Source organism: Ictalurus punctatus, chromosome 7 (assembly GCF_001660625.3).
Source record: "Ictalurus punctatus breed USDA103 chromosome 7, Coco_2.0, whole genome shotgun sequence".
In the NCBI taxonomy this organism is placed as follows: Eukaryota; Metazoa; Chordata; class Actinopteri; order Siluriformes; family Ictaluridae; genus Ictalurus; species Ictalurus punctatus.
In genome coordinates this window covers 14,200,401-14,220,890 of record NC_030422.2, presented here as the reverse complement: position 1 = coordinate 14,220,890, position 20,490 = coordinate 14,200,401, and the positions used below count along the sequence as shown (strand labels likewise).

The 20,490-nt window shown below is 37.2% G+C and overlaps 1 protein-coding gene across 6 annotated transcripts in view; it reads left to right on the top strand.

Moving 5' to 3' along the window:
* The window catches only part of dock11 (dedicator of cytokinesis 11), an 82,785-nt gene that overhangs the window by 56,916 nt on the left and 5,379 nt on the right, over window positions 1-20,490 (top strand). For 5 of the 6 annotated variants that reach the window (XM_017472259.3, XM_017472258.3, XM_053681307.1 and 2 more), the window contains 13 exons: window positions 2,891-2,938; window positions 3,092-3,234; window positions 3,421-3,536; window positions 3,627-3,764; window positions 3,916-4,098; window positions 6,812-6,925; window positions 7,488-7,703; window positions 13,587-13,644; window positions 14,534-14,640; window positions 14,872-14,994; window positions 17,594-17,707; window positions 18,849-18,995; window positions 19,402-19,612. In XM_017472259.3, coding sequence (XP_017327748.1) covers window positions 2,891-2,938; window positions 3,092-3,234; window positions 3,421-3,536; window positions 3,627-3,764; window positions 3,916-4,098; window positions 6,812-6,925; window positions 7,488-7,703; window positions 13,587-13,644; window positions 14,534-14,640; window positions 14,872-14,994; window positions 17,594-17,707; window positions 18,849-18,995; window positions 19,402-19,612 — 1,718 coding nt within the window. Of the gene's footprint in view, window positions 1-2,890; window positions 2,939-3,091; window positions 3,235-3,420; window positions 3,537-3,626; window positions 3,765-3,915; window positions 4,099-6,811; window positions 6,926-7,487; window positions 7,704-13,586; window positions 13,645-14,533; window positions 14,641-14,871; window positions 14,995-17,593; window positions 17,708-18,848; window positions 18,996-19,401; window positions 19,613-20,383; window positions 20,427-20,490 lie in introns of all 6 variants that reach the window. The other variant, XM_017472260.3, reaches the window with a different exon arrangement.

Below are 20,490 nucleotides of genomic sequence, written 5' to 3'. Positions count from 1 at the left end.
TTATCAAAATATCTTTTGAGTCCTTGTGTAGAATAAAAACTGCTTGACGAGAAAGTAATATTAAACCAGGTATTACAATGAATGCACTGGTCTTGACCTGCTGTTCACAACGGTATGCTGTTGCGTTATGTGCAATATGGTGGAGTATAGTCTGATAACAGGCATGTCTAGGGGGCAAAGTCCTGTTATATCTTGTGACTGATTTTTGTGTGATTCATCATTAGTTCATACTGTGGTTTAATAAATGTCTACTGTGAGATGATGGCTTATAACTAAGGTATGGCTGTGTAACATTAAACCATATTACACAAATGATATCATTTGTACTTTGAAACAATGCAACAGGCTTTACTGGTATACCGTCAGCTCTGGAGTTATTGGAAAATGGGTAAAAAAAAAAAAAAAATTCCCATTTGCTCATTTCCTTGCTTAATACTAATAGCAAAGTCCTTGCCTTGGGTCTGTGACCTCATGTGTGCAGTTTATAATAGTCATAGAACCACCGTAATTTTCAAGTCTACTTCCTTTTGTTCCATTCAGAACTAGAGGAGGCCATAACATCTTGGTGGGGCACTTTGTCAAAGAATAACAGAAAGCACTCGTACATAGTGTAGATACCAGTGGTGGCTCATCCATACGGGCAGGTGAAGCAGAGCCTCACTGTTTCATGACGATCCTCATTCACAACTCTATGCATAAAAAATTCAATTGAAATACGAATACCTCTTTTGCTTGACCAATGATATATATGTGTGTATGTGTGTGTATATATATATATATATATATATATATATATATATATATATATATATATATATGTATATATATGAGTGTGTGTGTGTGTGTGTGTGTGTGTGTGTGATATATATTTAAAAACAAATGTTGCTATAAGCAACGAGGCAGTGTGCATACTGTCCCACTTAACTTCCATAGAGTTATTATTTCACCAAAAATGGGAACTGCAGCTAATGGAGGCACATTGGGGCTGGAATCCCACTGCCCCATGCTCAGTGGAGGAGCAGAGGACTGGACAGTTAATGACAGGGTTGCCAAGATCTAGTTTAGTAAGCAACGGATATTGACAGTATGTCTATAATATACATAGGCATAGGAAAGGAAAACGGGGATTATGGGTTAGTGAGGTGGATAAGGTCCGTAAATTAGAAATGCAACTGATGTGTGCATAATGTTGACCTTGTTTCCCATGCGAAGACTAAGAAAGAGAATAATAATATCTTCTCTGATGTATGTTTTTTTGGGGGGGGTTAGTTTCAGGTTTTTTGTGTGGTTTTAGAAATGTAATTGTGCTGGAAATTTCACTCGAACCTGGCAACCCTGGTAATTATAGCTCTTTTGAGTACACCGGACTTTCCATTAGTTGAGATGTCAAGTTGCACTAGCTGCTTAGTAACAGTTTTATATCCCACTGTGGGATCACTGTATTGCATGAGCGTCGGATATATTCTGCACGTTTAAGAAAAGGCTTGATTACGTTATCGGTCCTTTGTGCACAGTCAATGCGGCCACATATACTTTTAGAGTAGGCCCAAAAAGAAACACTTCTAGTCAACTCTGCAATAATTCTAAAACATGACACAACCATGGTTTCTCTTTTCAGATATATGTGGGGAAAAAACCTTTCCACTATCTTTCATACAACCTGACATCGTCTCATGTGGCTAGTGTGTTGTTTTATGTAGCACCATGGTCCTGGAGGAACGTTGTTTCGTTTCATTGTGTACTATACCAGCTGTATATGGTTGAAATGACAATAAAAGCCATTTGGTGTGACTTGACTTGACTCAAACAGTGGTTGCAACATGTTGCACTCTCATCCCTAACACTGACAATGACATTGATATGACAAAGGCATATGGCAACCGATTTGGTCAGTTGTGTGCCAACACATACTGTTTCTGTCTCTGCCCTTTCTGTGAACTCTTGTCTGTTTGCAAACAGATCAACACACTTTGCCATAGGTGTTCCAACTTGTGGAACACAATTTCCAATGTGGAATTGCCAAACTCTAGTTATAGGCTTGCTGTGAGACACATCTGCTGTCTGGTTGTATCAGGGTGTCTCTGATGATCCGCCCACTTCCAGAGTTTGTTCGTCCACTTCAACATTGCTTGCGTTTTTGTGTCTTCCAGTTGATGTAAAGTACCACTGCAAAGGTGTTGGTCCAAACTAGTACTAGTTTTATGGTGTCATAAAAATGCTGCAGTTATCAGTCATACAGCTTTTGAGGACGTTGATATTCTGACCCCAAACCTTGTTTCTCTAAAAAGTAGTGTGTTAACTGCAAGGTGAGCTTGTATTTCTACATGCTTCATTTCTGTGGAGTACTTCGTCTATGCAGGTATCATATGTCTTGTCTCATACTGTACTGTACATGACATTAAATCCTAGAGCTTCCACGTGTTGGATCAAGAAATGTCTGGTTGGTACTTGCTTTTGGCTATCCACACAGCATCTAGGTGTCCAGATAGTGGAGTACATAAAGACCCTGCTTGCAGGAGCTTAGGGTACTGGATGCTAAAGTTAACCCAATAGGAATGACCCTGAACAGATATGTCACTCCACCGATAAGTCAATCCACAGATAGGTTACTCCACTGATTAGTCACTCCACAGATAGGTTACTCCACTGATAAGTCACTCCGCAGATATGTTACAGCAATTAGAACGTATAACTATATCATTCTATGGTTACAGATCAGTTTTCTTAGAATAAAAATATACTTCAGTTTATTGCAGTGCTAATTAACCACAGATAATGTTTTAATAACCTCTTTTATCTCTTCCAAAATGCAGAAAGTTCCTCAGTTTGCTGCAATTCTTAATTTTCTATTGTTAAAATTCTGATGACGTGCATGTTATGTTTTGGGCAGGATTTCTCTGGTTCAGTTTCATTATGCTGGTAAGAGGAACATAAATAGGTAAGAACAATAATGTACTGTTTAATTTTGTCACTTAATAATGTATGATAAATGATTTTCAAAAATACAAGCTATACCATCCCATGTTATGTAATAGAATCACAGTGTGTGTGTGTGTGTGTGTGTGTGTGTGCACATTTGATGTCTGTGTAGGTGTCAGGAATCGTGGCTGTCAAGGGCCTTCTCTTCAGACAGGAAGTCTCAGACGATGCCTGTGATGCGTGGCCGCTCCAGCCTCATGCAGACCAGCCTGCAGCAGTTTAACACCCTGGAGGCCTCTCATACACTCAACACAGGTACTGAGCATCCATTCCCAAAAGAACAGGGAAGGAAATATGCATGGTACTGTGACAAAGCTCTGTACAGTATAAATCACATGTATAATGTAGCTCTTATCAAAATTATATTCTAGGCAACATTCTTTCTTTTTCATCCATCTTTTCCTTTTGTTACTTTTTAAAAAATAAACTGCATGATTTTAGGTGGCGGCTCCACAGAGGCAGACATGAACCATCAGGCCCTGTTAGAAGGTAACATCTCTACAGAGACTTGCCTCATTGTGCTGGACACACTCTCTCTCTTCATTCAGAGCTTTAAGGTAATGACAATTTGCTAGTTTCTCAGGATTTGTTTTTGCTGATTATTGGGCAGTGTGAGTAATTGTTTATTTTTTAATTGGTGCCCACAGAACCAGCTTCTAGAGAGTGATGGCCACAACAATCTGATGAAGAAAGTGTTCGATATTTATCTAACCTTTCTAAAAGTTGGGCAGTCAGAAGTGGGATTCAGACATGTCTTTGCATCTCTAAGAGCCTTTATTTCCAAGGTACACACAATGATGTCTCTTGGGTATATGTAGAAATTACACATATATCTGTCTATGTTTTACTCTGCATTTTGTCACAAAAGTAATGATTATGGGATTCCTTATTAAAATGGAGAATTAATATTTTGTTTGGATGGTTTGCCTGCCTCAGTTTCAGGTGACTCTCTTTAAGGGCCGTGTGACTGTGTGTGGCTCGTTGTGTTACGAGGTGCTAAAGTGCTGCATGTCTAAACTGGCGAGTGTACGTGGGGAAGCAGCTGGCCTGCTCTACCTTCTCATGAAGAACAACTTTGAGTACACCAAGAGGAAGACCTTTTTGCGTATGCACTTACAGGTACATTTACGTTACATTTATGGCATTTTGGTAGGCGCCCTTATCCAGAACGACTTACATTTGTCTCATTTATACAACTGAACAATTGAGGGTTAAGGGCCTCACCCAAGGGCCCAACAGTGGTAGCTTCGTAGTGCTAGGGCTTGAACTCCTGACCTTCTGATCAGTAACCCAGAGCCTTTAACCACTGAGCCACCACTACCCCCAGGTACAGTAGGAAGTGTTGTTTTTTGTGTTGTTTTTTAAAGTATCTCCACAATCCCAACAACAAGGTACTTTTTAGGTTATCGGTTCTAAGTGAGTAATTCTACATGCAGTTTTCATTATTTAAGGCAAGTAATTAGCATTTGTTTACCAGATCACTCGTTTGAAGGCAAAGTCTTCAGCAGGTCATAACAGTATTTAGTTTTTATGTCAGCCTTCTCTTTTTAAAAAAAATATATCTTAGTGCTGTATCTGATAGGAAAATAGCATAGTGCTAGGTGGACATATGTGGGCAGTGGTGACTTGGTGGTTAAGTCTCTGGGTTACTAATTGGGAGGTCAGGGGTTCTAGTCCCAGCACTGCCAAGCTGCCACTGTTGGGCCCTTGAGCAAGGCCCTTAACCCTCTCTGCTTCAGGGTATCATGGCTGACCCTGCACTCTGACCCCAACTTCCTGACATGCTGTGGTATGTGAAGAAAAGAATTTCACTGTGCTGCAATGTATATGTGATCAATAAAGATATGACCATCACAGCCATATATATGCCCCCAAACTGTTAAGATGGAAGCACAAAATTGTCTAGAATGTCTTTGTATGCTGTAGCATTATGATGGTTTCCCAAGGTTAGTGTGGAAGAACTTGTGTCAACTGCACTGAACACATTTGGGATGAATTGGAATAACAGCTGCTCACCAGGCCTCCTTGCCAAACATCAAGGCCCAGCTTCTTGCACATTCCTCACAGCCTCATTCTAAAATATACTGGAAAGCCTTGTTAGAAAAGTATAGTCTGTTAGAGCAGCAAAGGGGGAACAACTCAATATTAATTGCCCATTTTTTTGGAGTGGCTTGTGCAAAAATCAGGGTATCCACATACTGTACTTATCACCATATAGTTTGTTATATTAAAAATATAGCTGCATGAAAACACAAAAACATTTTGAAAACGCAATATTGGCACACCAGCCAGTTAGGTGACGATAGTATTTCATCAAAGGATACAAAAAAGTCCAAGTGTATCCTGCGTGGATACGGGTTATCGAAACCCAGCCCTGCAGCCAGGCCTGGGGGTGGTTTCCACAGGCAAGGGTGTGTTGGCCGGGCCACCCTTGTAACACTGTCAGGTTCAGCCCGAAATGGCAACATGAAATCATCTTGTGGGTTCACTGCCTGCAAGATGAAGGGTGGGGGTCAGCAGTGGTGAGGAAAGTTGAAGAAGTAGGCCTTCTGAGTAATGCTCATGGAGGTCTCTCCTGGTTCAGCCTCAGGAGGGGAAGTCAAGACCATGCATAAGCTCTGCTAAGCAAGTTTGTGGGATTGTTGACCTCTACTGGAGGTATTTTTGAGCACATGGAGGCACTATCTCTTCCCTGCCCTTTCTTCAGGAGGCAGTTCTAGACACCTCTCTGTACTTGAGGTTACTATGGTGGTTAGAAACCTTCATAGTGGCAAGGATGCATGGGTAGATGAGATTTGGACAGAGATGTTGAAGACACTGGACATGGTTGAGGATGTGTGGTTAGGATGCTGCATGGAAATCTGGGGCAGTGCTTTGGATAGACAAAATGGGATGGTGGTCCCTATTTAAAATAAAAGTGTTCTAATAAGGGGAATCATTGAGCTCTTCCAGAAAAGGTCTCTGCCAGGGTTCTGGAAGGAGATTCCATTTGCTTGTTTAACCTAGATTTCAGGAGAACCATTGTGGGTTCCACCCAGGACAGGGAAGATTGTATTTGAAATAGTTAGGTTTGTGTGCATTTGTGAACTTTGTTGTGGAAGGTGCTGCAGGAGTATGTGGTATCTGGGCTGCTACTTTGTGTGATCCAGTCTCTGTATGAGCATAAAGAGAATTGTTTGCATTCTTGTTCAAACCATTTAAGGTGGGTGTTGGACTTTGTCAAGGGTGTGTCACCACTCCTGTTTGTGGATTTCATGGATAGGATATTAAAACAGCCAAGGTTGAAGAGGTATCCAGTATACAAGACTTAAAGTAACATCCATGTTATTTACAAATGATGTTCTTTTGCCACCATCCAACCAGACCCCGACATGAAAATGAATGTTTCCTGCTTTCACACTGCTTGGAAGCCTCCAAGTACGATATTACAGACTACAAAACTAACAGCCTGGAGAGAAGCCATGATAAAGAGAGTCCTAGCACGTTTATACCAGATACAGAACTGCAATAGGCATGCAAAGGCTGAAGCTTTGACATCAGCATTTCCAAAAACATATGTTTATCCTCATCCAAATGAAAACAGTGGAAATGTTTTAACATTTCTCCAGCTTGAAGGGTGTTTCCAAAATGTTTTGTTTTCAGTGACTCAGCAGTTTTTTCTGTGGCGAGGGGAAGGGGAGGTTAAGTGGTCAAAACTCAGAAGGAAAAACCTGTGTTTTCAGAAATGTCCGTAATTGGTTAGAGAGGGCCTTAATTGGTTAATTATGTAAGTATATTTATATTTATATTCATATTTGTTTGTTTTCTTATTTTGGTTCTTCTTCCTGTGAAGATCATCATTGCTGTGAGTCAGCTAATTGCAGACGTGGCCTTGACAGGAAGTTCACGCTTCCAGGAGTCATTATCCATTATCAACAACTTTGCCAACAGTGACAAGGCCATGAAGGTATATCAGAACTATAATATGGTTTTATAGTAACCACTTATTTACAGGGTGTTGTATGGTAGACAAATCAAAATGTATATTAGTTGATATTGTTACGTTTTCTGTAAGGGGATGTTTATTTAACATTTATGGAAGGAGGATCCAGTGTCAACACTTTCTAACAGTCAGCAAGTTTTCTGCTATGGAAGAGATATCAGGAAAAAGGACTTTCCGGTTTCTCTGAAAAGCTGTGCTTTTTTTAGCCTTATTAATTTGAACCATAATTTGAAGAAAGTGATAAGTAGACTGTTTAGTGAATGAGTATTTATAGCTTACATTAGCTAAGATTAAATGTAACTAGAAATCGTTTAAAAATATAAACGTATGGCATATGATAATCAATATTTTTATATATATATATATATATATATATATATATATATATATATATATATATATATATATATATATATATAAGTACATATCCTTCTTTAATGTGACCCTACAATCATGTACATGAGAGTGTACTTGTGCATGTTTTCATATCTAACAATCGTTTTGAAATCTGCTTGTGTTTGTTTAGTCTACATCATTTCCAACAGAAGTGAAGGGCCTTACAAAGCGCATCCGTACCGTGCTGATGGCCACAGCTCAAATGCGTGAGCATGAGAAGGACCCAGAAATGCTGCTCGATCTGCAGTACAGTCTGGCCCGCTCGTACGCCAGCACACCCGAACTCAGACGCACATGGTTGGATAGTATGGCACGAGCTCACCTCAAAAACGGAGACAACTCAGAGGTATGTACATACAGTGCCCTGCACTAATATTGGTACCCTTGGTAAATATGACCAAAAGTGTCTTTATTGTTTAAACTTTTGATCTTTTATTTAAAAAATTCACAAAAATACCTTGCTGTCATGGATATCAAACTATTTCAAACACAACACAGGTTTATTAAAAAAAAAAAAACCTGTTAAATATAAATGTGCAACAATTATTTTCACCCTTATGAATTCATTTCAGAAAAATATATTTGACGTATATTCCCATTGATATTTTAATTTATTTATTTATTTTTTTGGACAGCTGGGTGACTAGGAACAGGAAATTGTTAAAACACGACTTCCTGTTTCACAGGGGTATAAACATTAGTCATTCATAACAATGTGTAAGACCAAGGAATGTAGCTGCGATGTGCGGCAAAAGGTTGTCGAGCTTCACAAAATGGGAAGTGGCTATAAGAAAATAGTACAGGGATTGAAAATGCCCATTTCCATCATCAGGGAAATAATTAAGAAGTTCCAGTCAATTGGAAATGTTATGAATCAACCTGGAATTGGACGTCTGTCTATATTCTCTCTATGCGCTGTGAAGAGGACGGTTTGAGTGGCCAAAAAATTTCCATTGACCCTAAGCATACATCAAAATCAAAACAAAAATGGTTTACTGACCACAAAATAAAAATCTGCCATGGCCATCCCACTTCCCTGACTTGAAACACAGAGAAAACCTGTGCGGTGAACTGAAGAAATGTGAAGGATCTGAGTAGATTCTGTGTGGAGGAATGGTCTCAGATCCTTTGCCATGTATTCTCCAACCTCATCAGGCATTATAGGAGAAGACTCTGAGCTGTTATCTTGGCAAAGGGAGGTAGCACAAAATATTGACTAAAAGGGTGCCAATAATTGTTGCACATATATATTTAACAAATATATATATTTTTAACAACATTTTTGGACAATTTTTCACAGCCTTCTTTGCTCATATTTTCCAGTACTAGACAAGTACTGTATTTATTCCATTTAAAGACATAATAGCACCATAATTAGATCATGTTGCTCAGACTATGTGGTGTTTCTTGTTGACTTGACATAATACAATCTCATTCAAAGTTAATAAAATAATATTAAAAACTAAATATGTGTGATCTGATTTAGCATATTCAATCAATGCTCTTCTGGTTTTCAGTTCCTTTTGATTTAGGCCTCCATTAACTTCCCCTGATCAAGTCAGTACTAGGTTACTCAGTCGCACTCGCTCATAATTCAAGCTAGTTTCTTAAATCTGACCGACCACATATTCCTGTTTTTCAGTGTGATAAATGTAGTATATTACAGGGTGTCCTGATAGTCTCCATACATTGGGGACTATGTTTGCCAGCACCACGTCAGTTGTGCCTTCGTCAGTGGATGTCCATGGACGTCCACTTCTCGGTTGGTCTGCAACACTTCCAGTCTTTTTGAATTTGTTAATAAGTTTGGCAACAGTGTCACGTGTGATGTTTCCTCTTAAAGTCAATCACAACCTTGCGACAGCTTCCTGATCTAGTCATGAGAATGATTTCAATATGTTCATCTTTTGTCAAATTTGGTCTTGAAAAAAATATATAATATAAACGAAGTATGAAAAATGTTGGCAGACATTTTGCTAAGAAGTGTTCATTTCCCCTATGTATGGAGACTTTTGGGATACCCTGCAAGATAAATAGAAATAGTATATTAATACAAGAAGTAGTAGTATTATATGTAGCTATTTTATATTGTATTTATATAGTAGTAGTAGTATTATGTGGATCAGTTGCACAATTCCATACATCACTTTTGTGCGGTCACAGCCATTCATGGCATGTCACAGCCATAAATGGCATGTCACCGCCATTCTTATCTAAGACGATTTTTAGCCATGCATGTCTACATACATGTGGTTTCACAATGCTCTCAGTGCAAGCACTCACACCACAAAGGTGAGCTAATTACAGTCTTCAGGTTCCAGTCCTATAAAAGTGTGGTTTTGTTATATCAGTAAGGATTTCCATCTCCTCTGCTGGCCATAACAAGCCTTTCCCCACCATCACGAAACCTGAGTTGATTGAGTAACTTTACTCAATTTATAGTGCTGAGAGCGGATAGCTTGGTTCGGTTAAAGTGAGTTAAAGACCACCAGTTTTAAGACAATTAGGGATCAGTTCATTGGACCTCTTTCTGGCTAGAAAGCAGCTTTGACACTGCCTATCAGATTTTAAAAAATAATAATAATAATTTTATTTATTTTTATTTTTTTTATAAAGGAACACAAGTGTGAAAACAGAGAAACTGCATATTCAAACAAAAGTCAGTCAGCTATGCAAGCCAATGTTAGATTGATATAATGGTTGTTTCTCTGGAAACAGTGTATACTACACTGCAAATCTTTTTAACTTTATACACAGTATTGTGCAAAGATCAGAGAACACCTTTTTGTTTTCAATCAAATGGCGATTCAGTATTGTTAATGATTTGGTGACAAATAATAATGATGGGAAAATGTACAGTTCCATATTTTCATTTTCAGCCAAACAGCCATGAAGAACTTGTTCAATTATTTGTAATACAGAACTTGTATGTTGATCTGCAATGAATAAAGTACTGCATGGCTCTTTGACTGAAATGGAATTAATGTACAATATTTTCAATATTAAATATTTATTGTTTGCCAACAAATAATTACCAATAAGGACTGAGCGGCCATTTAATTAAAATAAAAATAAAAAACTTAAAAAGAGTCTCTAATTTTTGCACAATACCGTATATAATGCACATATACTGTAGCGTGATTTGAAATTTGTCTTGTACACAACTGTAATAATTCTATGCATTCCAGTAATGGCACAAAGAGCATGCCCAAACTAGTTTGATATGTTAACTGAAGAGAAAACAACATTCTTTCTGTTCTACCCCTGTAGGGTTTTTTTTAATCTCATTTGTGTTTTGTGTTATTAAAAATATGTTGTAATGTGTATATATTTTTTATATTTATATATGCACACATAGTCATTTGAAAAAATAAGTACACTCCATGGAAATTTTTGGCTTTTTTTTTTTTTCACATATTTGGACAAGCAAACATTTGATCATCTTGTGGTTTTGTTCATGTATATCAACTTTATTAATAGGCACTCTATTCATAAAGTTGATATACTTGAACAAAATCACAAGGAAAATTTGCTTTTTTTTAGCAATTCTTTATTCAACAGAAATATCAATAGATGTGATATTTTTCTGTGGAAAAAGTAAGTACATCCTTGGCCTCAGAAGCTAGTATTGACCCCTTTAGCAGAAATAACTTCTTGTAGGTGTTTTGCATAATTGTCCACCAGGCTTGCTGGAATTTTTGGCCACTCTTCCATGCAATAATCTTTCAGTTGCAAGATATTTGAGGGTTTTCTTGCATGTACTGCCCGTTTCAAACACCTCTCACAATATTTCAATGGGATTTAAATCCGGGCTTTGACTATGCCATTCCATAACCCTCCATTTCTTCTTCTTGAGCCATTCTACAAGCGCCAATGTTAGATTGATATAATGATACAATCTAGATACAATCTACAAGCGCTCTTTGATATGATGCAGAATTCATAGATGAATAAATGAATGTAAGCTGTCCAGTCCCTGAGGCAGCAAAGCAACCCCAAACCATAACATTTCCACCACCATGATTCGTGTTCCGCCTGAAAATATGTCTTTGGTCAGTGCCAAACATGTCTGCTGTTACTGTGGCCAAACAAGTCTATCTTTAATTCGTCTGTCCAGAGCACATTATTCCAGAAGGCCTGGTCTTTGCCTATATGCAAGCCTCCCATGCAGGTCAAATTTGGCCAGTCTCTTTCTGATTGTAGAAGCATGCACAATGACACCAACAGTTGCAAGACTTATTAGCAGATCCTGTGATGAAATTTTGCAGTTTTTGGAAACTTCTTTTTTGCATCATACGGTCTGCTCTTATGCTGAATTTGCTGGGACGGCCAGTCCTGGACAAACTGGCAGTCGTTTGAAATCTGCATCACTTTTACATTATTTTCCTTACAGTGGAATGATGTGTTTCAAATAATTTGGAGATCTTTTTAAATCCCTTGCCAAAAAGAAAGTACACCCTGCTTCAATTTTATGTTTTTATTTTTCTGGGACTAAATAACGATTGTGTGGTCCTCACCGTCTATAAACAAACAAATAACCTCAGGTGACAAAAAAAACAACAGATTTCAATATGTAGTAATTTTTTGCTCAAAACATAAACCAATGATCAGAAACCAGGTGGAAAAAAATAAATATACACTATAATTCAGTAACATGTATAATTACCTTTAGCAAAAATAACTTGAAGTAAATGTTTTCTGTATCTCTCACAATTTGGAGAAATTTTGGCCCCCTCGTCTTTATCACAGTGCTTCAGTTTTGTTTTGTTTCAATTTGTTTATGTACAGCTCTCTTAGGATCCCGCCACGACATGTCAACAGGATTGAGGTCTTGACTTTGTCTTGGCCATCCCAGCACCTTCATTTTTTGTCCTTCTTTAGCTATTTAGATGCCGATTTGCTGGTGTGTTTGGGATCATTGTTCTGATACATGACCTAATTTTGGCCCAGCTGAAGCTGCTGGACAGAAGGCCTCATATTTGCATGTGGTGATATGTTGTGCTTGTTTTTTGTCACACATGGTGCTGTGCATGATGACCAAACCTCTCCACCTTGGTCTCATCAGTCCAAAGGATATTGTTCAAGAACTTTTGTGGTCTGTTCATATGCCATTTTGCAAACCTAAGCCATGCTGCTGTATTCTTTTTGGAGAGAAGAGTCTTCTTCCTAGCCACGCTTTAATGAAAGCCATAATTGGTCAGTCTTTTTCTGATTGTGCTTTCATGAACATAAACATTTGATGTGCTTACAGGGGCCTGTAGATCACATGATGGCTCTGAGTAATGATGTAGTAGCTCTTGGGTTTTTCTTTATGTGTCTGAGCATTCAACAGTCTGACCTTGGACCGAATTTGCTGGGACACCCACTCCTAGGAGGATTGGCAACCGTCTTGAAGGCTTTCCATTCGTAAATAATCCTTCTGACTGTAGAAAATTTCAGATTGTTTGGACATGGCCTTATAACCCTTCCCAGATTGATCAGCAGCAACAATTGCTTCTCTAAAGTCATGGTGGAAGTCCTTTCTTCTTGGCACATTGAAGACACACACCAGCATGCTTCAGAACACCAAACTGCCAAAAGTCCTGCTTTTATAGTGGTAGTCACACTACTTGATGATGAACTAATCTTGTGCATCTTGTTGCTGATTACTCTCTTAATGACTGTGGCTGTATGAAAGGTGTACTTATTTTTTCCCCATCAGCTTTCTGAATGTTGGTTTACTTGTTGAGAAAAAATGACTACTAAATGTTGTGGGGGAATTTTTGTTGTTACCTGAGGTTATTTGTTTGTTTATAGAAGTTGGTGAGGACCACATCATATGCTGAGCTTATTTTGTTGAGTAAAAGTTTATCTGTGTAACACAAAAGAGCATTTACTTTAGAAAAAAATAAAGTTAAGTTTTGTTTGCACCTATAGCTTTTAAAGTTGCACAAAAGTCATGCTAGGCATGAAAGGCATGCTATTTCAGTTAATGCCATTAGTTTGGAGTGTAAACCAAACATTAATAAACGAACACAACAACCAGTTGAGATTAATCATTTTTGGCAAGTCTTCTTGTCTTTCATTGCTAACACACACACACACACACACATACACGCTTGTGTAGGAGTTCATATAGTCATTCTAAGACATTAATCATATTTTGCACAGAATAAACCTCAAATGGTTGCTTTGTAACAGACACCATCCTTTTGATTAATTCTAGTTGTGTAATCTTTTGTGTCCACAGGCAGCTATGTGTTATGTCCACATTGCAGCTTTAGTTGCAGAGTATTTGTTCAGGAAAAGTAAGTTCTCTTTTCTTCCATTCATTAAAAGTAATTAATTTTTTAATTGAGCGTACGGCAAGTACGCACAAATATTTACATATAACTGTTGGAATTTAGGGGTTGACAGTTAAATATAATTGCACAATTTTTATCATTAATATATACATAATTATATATTTATAATTATTATATTTAATAATTATTATGTATTATTGCACAAAAATACTCAAAATTTGCTATATTAGCATGTCCCTACACATTGGTGTGTCCACCAGCATAATTAATGTATATCCTTTCATCAGCACACTGTACAGTAGTTAATTGGATTTGCAATTTGGTGATGGAGCACACAAAAAGTGAACAAGACATTCAGATCAATTGGTTAACACCATTTCCTGCAAGCAAGTTTGCATGTCCTTTCCAAACTGGAAGTGCAAATGCAAATTCTTACACAAAGGCTTGCAACACTCGACATTTGTTGTGAAACAAAATGCTATACTTAGTCATCTGGCTAAATTCTTTTTTTTCTTCTTCTTCTTCTTCTTCTTTTTTTTTTTTAAATATGTAAAATGTAATAATGTAATGATCTGTAGTGTGGTTTATAAGTGCAGTATATATGCTATTCTATGGGATATTTTGGTTTGCAGTGCAAAAATTATATACTCATTGCCACAGGTTTTGCAGAGCTAGAAAGCAGACTGAGTTCACATAGCAGAATACAAAAGGCCTTTTGTATTATACATGATACAGCATATATAGGCAACTAGACCAGCTGTATTTTTACCTGGAGACATTTTTATTCAAACATACACACTGCGCTACTCAGGCTATGTACAAATGTACAAAACTCAGCTGTCTGGTTTTTTGTACATTTGTTTACTATAAGTACGTTGTTGTCTGGTTTTAGAACTGTTCCCGAGTGGACTGGCAGCTTTTAAGAAGATCACTTTTAACATAGAGGAGGAGGCTGCCATGAAAGAAGACTCAGGCATGCAAGATGTATACTACAGTGAGGTAAAGCATATTGAATGTTAATAGAAAACCATAGTGATGCACTGAAATGGAACCAGATTATATACGGGAATGTTTATGATGAAGGAGAAAGTTAAAGTAGAACAAGTTGGACAAGTTGATTTTTTCATTCATTGTTCTGGAGATATTTAGAAAAGATAAAAGCACAATTAATCTGGGGTGTTGTGTGTGTGTGTGTGTGTGTGTGTGTGTGTGTGTGTGTGTGTAAAACAGGATGTTTTGGTAGAGCAGCTGGAGGTATGTGTGGAAGGCCTCTGGAAAGCTGAACGATTTGAGCTTATCACGTACATTGCCCGGCTCATTATTCCAGTATATGAAAAGCGGCATGAATTTGAGGTAAGAGAAAGTACAAGTAGTTTACTTCTAGTGTAAATGTATTTACACCTTACACCTTCATATGCTAGTGTCTAAAAGAGAATATTATTACTGCTTTGTCCCTTAGGTTTATTTGAGGATAGCTGTAACACACCGTTAGTGCAGAACAGGGTTATGTCAGCATGTCATAAAATAATTTCTAGACAGTAAGGCGCCTAAAAGAGCTATAGTCATGATTCTATAAGAGGTTTTGCTCTTTAAACACACTGGAGGAACATTTGGAAGAATTTGTAGCTTTATCTCTCTAGTTTTATGAGAAGCTTTCTGTATACACACTTTTTAACGTGAGCCGTAGATTCACCTGAGCTAACTGCATATGCAGTTTTTTTGCAGCTGCATAATCACATTTCTCAGTATTATACAACCGTATTGCAAAATTGTTAACATCATTGCCATTACAACATACTGTTTGTGCAAAATGTTACACACAGGAAAATGAGTGAGAAGCTCTATGTGTTTCCTCAAAAACAAAGACTGATTCATTTTGCACACTTTTTTCTTTTATAGATTTAGTTGTATGAAAAATGTAATTTATTACATTTACTTGTTGTCTATTAATCTACACAGTAATCAATAATCAGTTCTGACAAAGTAACAATTATGCAGGACCTTGGCTAAGGTACTTGAAATTGAGCTCAGGTACATCCTGTTTGCTATAATTATCCTGACTGGGGTCCACCTGTGGCAAATTCAGTTCATTGGACATGATTTAGAAAGGCACAAGTGAAAGTGAAAAAAAATAAGTGAAAAAAACAACAACAAAAAAAGAAAGGCACAGAGAACTGTGTTTATAATTGTACATGGTCTATGGTTTATCTAAAATGCTATACCACGTTTTAAAGTTGTCCACATATTTTAAAAATCTTTTTATATAAACACTGATACAATTGAGAACACAGCTGTCACATAGTGTATGCTTATTTTATGGCTGTATAGGTTACTCAGCCTAACATTTTATATGGCTGTATTCAGGGTGAAGGGTTACATTCAGGTTACATCAGTAGTTACACCAGGAAAGTTATTCATATTTAGACGACGGTTAAACAGCTGTTTAAGTCGAATTTCTGAGCTCCCCATTCCGATTATTCAAATCACATGCATGTAGTTCCAGACTTGATCTGAATTTAGGTCCAAAACAAGTTTTCTATAGCATCAGAGTCCTTGCCTGCCTTTAATTTTTGTGTTTCTCAATCCCTGCATATCCTTGTTTACCATTGGCAGTGGTCTCCTTTGATTATCCACCATGTGGAAAACTCTACCTCTCTACTCTCTATGGATTAGTTCCTTCATGTCCTGTTTTAAAGCACAACTGTTTTGCATTGGTCCAGGGATAACAGCATTTAAATCATAAATAGACCTAGACTAACCTGATATAATAATAATAATAATAATAATAATAATAATAATAATAATAATAATTAATAATAATAATAATTTGTGGTTGTGTGGATATAAATGTCAAAGAAGTTCCAAGTAGAATATTTTGCGTTGACCTTTCAGAAATTTGTTAGCCGATTCTTTAAAAATATATATAACTCTGAGCCTGTTAGCATTTTCAGTTAAGTGTTAGTCACAAAAAAAACCAAAAAGTAACACACATTTTCTCATGATTAACCGTGGACAAGTAACCAGCACTGCCTCTTAACATGTTTATAAAAAGCGGTCGTAAACAAGGCCTGGGTTTCCATATATGGATGCTTTCTACGGTGTCATAAATATAGTTCTGTCACGTTTATGTCAACATGACCTGTGTCCTCTTAATCCATTTTATTTCACTCACTGTAGTAGATTATACTTAATGCTTCGGCTAAATTAAATAAAACATGTGAAAAAATGCTTTCAAGCTGATACTGTTGTAAGTTTAATATTTATCTGGTGAACAAAAGGAACAAAATATCGTTAGGTCGTAATCAACTATAAATACAGACAGAGGAAGCTTGCCCTGGACATTACACAACAATTTTTGGGCCAAAAAGATATTTTCAGGGCATAATCATTGCGACTCATTCATATTCACTAAGCAATTTATGGTGGTGGATCCAGAGCCTCTCCTGGGAACACCAGCCAAGGAATACACCCTGAATGACCATGCACGCAACCGTTGTCACATAGGGGTGATTTAGTGCAGGCAGTTGACGTACTGACTAGTTTTTGGAAGGTGAGAGGAAACAGGAAAACCTAGAGGAAACTCAGACTGACACAGAAGAACATGCAAAACTCTGCCCAGACAGTAACTTGAACTCACGATTAAAAGCAGGGAGCTGTGAGGCAGCAACAGTAATCACTGTGGCACCGTGCACTGTGTCCAAACCAACTAAAACTGAGGCTGTAAAGACAGGAACAGGGGATGATAACAATGTGACCACCAGTACCATGCCTAAGGCTTAAAGAGGATATTACAATTGGAAGGGACTGAGATAAAACTCTATTAGGTTTGAAGTGTATATAGATTTGAATTGCAAACAATTACTTGTTGGAGCAATTGCTAATAATTCATTTCTTTTTTGTATACACTTGCAGACACTCATATTATTATTTCACTGTATTTTCTGTTTTGTAGAAGCTGAGACGGTTGTATGACACCCTACAGAGAGCATATTCTAAGATCTTAGAGGTTATGCAGACGGGTCGCCGCCTGCTGGGTACCTACTTTAGAGTGGCCTTCTATGGGCAGGTGGGTCAAGTGGACATATGCAGAGTGAATATTCCCACTCTATATGTTTATATAGGAAACAAATCTGTATTATTATCTTCCATTCAATCCTCCTTTCCACAGTTATCCACAATTCTAACAGCAAAACTGCTTCATAGTAGCTACATATACAAAGCCACCAAGTTCAAATGAACACACAATGACTTTGTACACTGTAGATGACTTGTAGAGCCACAGCATTAGAACAAGCATGCTTTCTGCACTTATCTTTACATTATATCATAGAAGGTTTCATATTACAACGTCTATTTCTCCAGCTTTGCTATTGAATCTCTGAGGAACTAAATGTACTTTGTTCTCCAGTTTGGTTAATACTCAAGTATTAAATTCTGTTTAAAAAAAAAAGTTGTCACAGGCACAGTGTGTATTACACACCATTTTTGGTTTGTGCTCATGTAGGAGACAAACACTGTATTTCCATACTGTACATGCAGTCTTGTTTTATTGTGAATATTCAAAACTGCATTTACTTATCATTTAGGGTTATCATGTGGTCAAACAATGCAGTTACGATGACTCATACAGTGGATGTTTATTTATCTCATACCATGGATGCTTTCTTCCCTAGCTTTCTTCCCTCCCCCCCTGCCCCCGCCCCACACACACACACACACTTTTGCGTGCCACTGCAGTCATCTGTCTGTACATGCCTTTTTTTTTTTCGCATGCAGTACCAAACAGGACTGTGATGCATAATATGCACCAATGACACATAAAGTCAGTGGCCATTTTATTAGGTACACCTAATCAGCCAATCATGTGGCAGCAGCACAGTGCATAAATGATTATAAGTGAGCAGGTGTACAGGTAGTCCTAATAAAGTGGCTGGTGAGTGTATGTTATTAATAAAAAAATGTCCATTTCTAAACTTTTAATTTCTGTTCTTTGTGGAAGGATATCCGTAATATAATTAGTCCCAGTATGTGTCACTTTTGCACGACATTTCCAATTCTCTTTCGCCCATAAATATGTAATGGACTACCCCTTTGACTGTATTAATCGCCAGTGATATATGCCATTGTCATGTACCATTAAATATGTAGGACGGTGTTCTATAATATGATTTCAGTTATATTTGACACGCAATTGTTGTTTTCGTTAGGGCTTCTTTGAAGAGGAGGATGGAAAAGAATACATATACAAAGAGCCAAAGCTCACAGGCCTATCAGAAATTTCTCAGCGGTTGCTCAGCCTGTATGCAGACAAGTTTGGAACAGAGAATGTCAAGATCATCCAGGACTCCAATAAGGTACTCTTAGGCATGAAAAGGCCAATGCAGGAAACTGGTGCATGTTGAACCATGTTACTGGACAAAACCTTGAAAGACCATTGAAGCATTTTATTTTGTAATACTCTCAATGCTTCTATTGTAACATTTCACCAAGACCAGAATAAATTATTCCCCATGAAGCCTTTTTATATTTTATTAACCCCTAAATACCTAGAACCTCTAAACTAGAACCTTACACACTCTCATAACTACATACATTTCTTTCTTATTATTTTCACTGTAATTACTGATCCATTGTAGTTACTGAATAATATGCGTTGGATAAGCTGGAAAACAATACTAATTGAAGAATTTAAATGGACCAATTTTCAACGTTTATATTGTACATTTTATATAATTGATTCTCTCTGCCTTTACTCGACAGGTAAATCAGAAAGACTTGGACCCGAAGTTCGCTTACATACAGGTCACATTTGTCAAGCCTTACTTTGATGAGAAAGAGCTGGCTGAGAGAACAACAGACTTTGAGAAGTGTCACAACATCAACCGCTTTGTTTTCGAAACGCCCTACACACTTACTGGGAAGAAACACGGAGGTGTTGAAGAGCAGTGCAAAAGACGAACAATTCTTACGAGTGAGTACAGCAGCTCTACCAGATCTGTCGCTGGGATATCCCAGAATGAAGGTTTATGTGGGAAAGAACACATTATTTACGTAATGCATGCCAGAGACTGTAAACAAAATCTTTCAGAAACCAAATATCAGCTCAAGAAGACGATATTGTGGTTAAATAGATAAAAAAGAAAAATGACATTTTCATTGTGATATTCTTTGCTTTTATGTAATATAACTGCATAATGTAGCACTAATCCTAATGTTAGCTATGTCTGTGGCAGTATAAAAATGTCAACTTTGGCCAGTTAATTTCTAAATGTGTTCAAATATTAAACATATGTAATTACAATTCCAATGTAATTTTACAGGACACTGAGTCCTATGTATAGTGTTTTTTTTTTTTGTTATGAGAAATATTCTCTAATATTGACATTTTTCTGATTACATAACCATTCATGTATTTGTAAGCCTGTGTAGAAGTCTGATTATGATATTGTACATCTTTTTATCTTTCAATGTATCAAAAATTCTTTGTTTTACCATCGCTAATATTTGTTTACTTTACTCTTTATGCTATACCATATAATCTATGAGTACTAGTCATCTATAATGTTATAAAATACTACATATAGATGATTGTACTGTTATATTAATTAATAATATTTATTTATATGTTTTTAGAGACTCCTAAACACTCTTAGACTCAATATGTCACGGTTATATTCCTTTTTCTGCCATTTATTTACAGTGACAAGTCATTTAGAACGTAGCTTTTGTTCGTATCTTTCAGTTAAGGCTGAGTGGCATCATCTCAACTGTAATTAAAAGAACAGGTGTGCAGCATGCTTTGATAAATAGAAGAAATGAACTTTTTATAACTGACTCCTCTGTGTTAAT